This window comes from Haliaeetus leucocephalus, unplaced genomic scaffold (assembly GCF_000737465.1).
Source record: "Haliaeetus leucocephalus isolate CR32 unplaced genomic scaffold, Haliaeetus_leucocephalus-4.0 Scaffold295, whole genome shotgun sequence".
NCBI classification, from domain to species: domain Eukaryota; kingdom Metazoa; phylum Chordata; class Aves; order Accipitriformes; family Accipitridae; genus Haliaeetus; species Haliaeetus leucocephalus.
Genome location: NW_010972731.1, coordinates 2,331,967 through 2,334,746, shown reverse-complemented (window position 1 = coordinate 2,334,746; position 2,780 = coordinate 2,331,967). Strand labels below are relative to the sequence as shown.

At 44.8% G+C, this 2,780-nt stretch overlaps 1 protein-coding gene across 1 annotated transcript; it reads right to left on the bottom strand.

The window, feature by feature from the left end:
- Nucleotides 1-2,279: 2,279 nt before the first annotated feature.
- Nucleotides 2,280-2,780, bottom strand: BHLHA15 (basic helix-loop-helix family, member a15). Its single transcript, XM_010570232.1, has one exon. The coding sequence runs from the start codon at nucleotides 2,778-2,780 to the stop codon at nucleotides 2,280-2,282; it is 501 nt and encodes a 166-aa protein (XP_010568534.1).

Genomic DNA, 2,780 nt, shown 5'->3' with positions numbered 1-2,780 from the left:
GGCGACGCTCCCCGCCCCGCCGCGCCCCTTCCCGGGTACCTCCTCGCCACCGCGGCTCCCTCGCTCCGCCGGCGGACGCCGCCGCCCTCGCAGCCGGGCAGAGCACCTGCAGCTGGCGGGGCAGCCCTTTCGCCGCGCCCCTGCTTGGTGGTAAGCTCGGAGCCGTTGGAGGGACACGCCGAGGTCCCCCCCCCGATCTCGATCCCGATCCCGCACCGGGATCGGGATCATCTCCACCGTCCGGGGATCCCCAGCAGGGCAAGGATGCTGCAGAAACGGCTACACCCGAACCTGCCCGGCTTCTCCCCGGGTTACAGGCAGCTACCACCACAGGGACAGCCCGAGGAGCCTGTCACGCTACAATACACCTCTCCCACCGGTACAGGTACTGGTCCTGGTGCAGGTACTGGTCTGTCTGTTGTTACCAACAGCCCGTCAGGTCCTGTTTGCATTGACCCATACGGTGAGAAAGGGCCACGTAACAACCAGCGTAACCAACTTACCTGAAGAGATGCTAAAACAACTGAAAGGAAATGCCTTGGTGTTACTGATTTCTCCCATTATAATCAGACAACATAAATACATTAAGGGCTTTACCAATAAGGAGCAGCCGTTGGATGAAGTACGATACAGCACTGTTACGGCAAGTCAAATCTACAAAACTAGGTAATACTTTCATTAACACTTGAGTACTAGCAGGGCTAATCAAACTATTTTAGTGTCAAAACAGTTCAGAAACTAAGAAAGACCGAGTCAAGGCAGGATCCAAATAATTTCTATCAGTCATCTCCAGTAAGGCAACCACACGTACAAAACATTATGTTGTTCTACATCATACCTGTAGATCAGTATGGTGGGGAAAAATTCACATCCCTTGCCAGCCTGTCTGGGAAACCTTACCTTTTAGTCCGAATGAAATTGTCATGCTATCAGCCCTGCTGGAGCAAAACAAATAGAATGTTACAAAATACGCAGTGCAGTATAACCCTTCTGTGATGGATCCAATAAGCGCTTCCTCAGCCACCATTCCTCCTTGGATAGCCCTACTTTGCAAGGAGAAGGACCATGCCACATACTATTATCCATCCTACCAGTGTACAAGATGCCAGATTCTACCTTTTGTATCCACACCACACAGCAACAGCCATCCTGCCAGCACAGGACTTCAGGGATGTGGGTAGAAGAGCTGTAACACAGGGGATCCGCAGGCAGCACAGTTCCAGCTGAGGGCACCTCAGCTTGTTCTTCAGGTATGAGAATAGGAGAGGAAATGAGAGTTCCTCAGTGACATAAAACTTTTCACAATAAGATGGGGGGGAAAAAAAAAAAAAAAGAGATCATTTTCCTTTTTGAACAGTTTCTGCTTCATTTATTGTGTTTCATAATACCATAATCTAGCACTAACCCAGAAAGAATTCTGATCACATTACAGACGTCATTAGCTAATTATTTGTAATTGGATAGATCATTGTCTAACTTATGACTATACTAAAACACTTTTAACATAGTTTTGGCAAAAGTAGCTCATTTGTCTCTTATTTATTATTTGTATTACAATGGCACCCAGAGACCCACTAAAGAAAAACTCCATGAGGCTGGATGCTCTGGAAATATAGACCAGAAAACATCCTTACTCTAGAGAGCTTACAATCTAAGAAAGCTTTATAGATGTTTACAGTAACAAGTACTTTAAAGTTTTTATGCTTTGCAAGGTTCAAAATTATCAGAGCAGATCCAAAACACTCAAGATAAATATTCAGATTTGGTAGCCAATTTCCCATACATGGCGCTTCACTCATCAAATTAGTCAAACGTTGTCATCAATTTTTCCTCTGTAGCAGGATAGATAAGAACAGAGTTGCTGAAAGGTTGGTGAACAGCACTACAGCCAAGATTCTCAAGCTCTAGTGAACTCAGGTAACATGGGCCTTAAATGCTCAACTCACAACCCTTCCAGGGAGGGTAATTTTCAAAAGTTACTAAATGTTTACTTTCAGTTCAACTACAGCGTTACAGGATAGCTTTCCAGACCCTGACACGCCACACAAATATATCCATTAAGCTCTGAAAAATTCTTATAGTTTAAGGTAATTTTTTAATGTGCTGTGTAAGCTATAGCCATGAATATTACCTGTTTGTCTTTTTAAGAAAAAATAGGGGATAGCTGGAGGCAAAAATAATCTCTTGAAACCTTTATGTACTGACATGTATTATCATGCAACAAGGAGAAAGAATGACGGTAGTAGCTAACTGTTGGTGTTTTGGCTGAAGCTATGAATCTATGTGGAATATTTTTGTAGATGTTCCTCACGATCATCATCCCCATGTTGCTGTTGATAATGCTGGTACAATTTGGACCCCCAGGCTCCCCCCATCCCTTCTGCTGCTGGAAAGTGTCCGTTGGACATATTGAGTATAATGGAGGTCAAGGATTTAATGTAATTTTTGGCCAGTGTAAGAGTCTCTATTTTGGAAAGTTTATTCTCAGCTCTCACATGAGGGATCACCTCCCGCAAAGCCTGAAACGCATTGTTGAGCTTGTGCATTCTCTGCCTCTCCCGCTCGTTGCTTTCCAGTCTCCTCAGATGCCTGTCCTTATTGCTCCAAGGATGCTTGGCTCTGGCTGCAGTGATCTTGCTGCACTCCTTGTTTCCCCCATTCCTCCTTTCTTTGTGTTGCAAACATTTCACCAGTTCTTTTTTTCTCATTGCTGACTCCTCAGAAAATGCTTGTTTGTCAACAGTATGTCTTTGCTTCTTTCCTTTGGTTTTAGTCTTCAT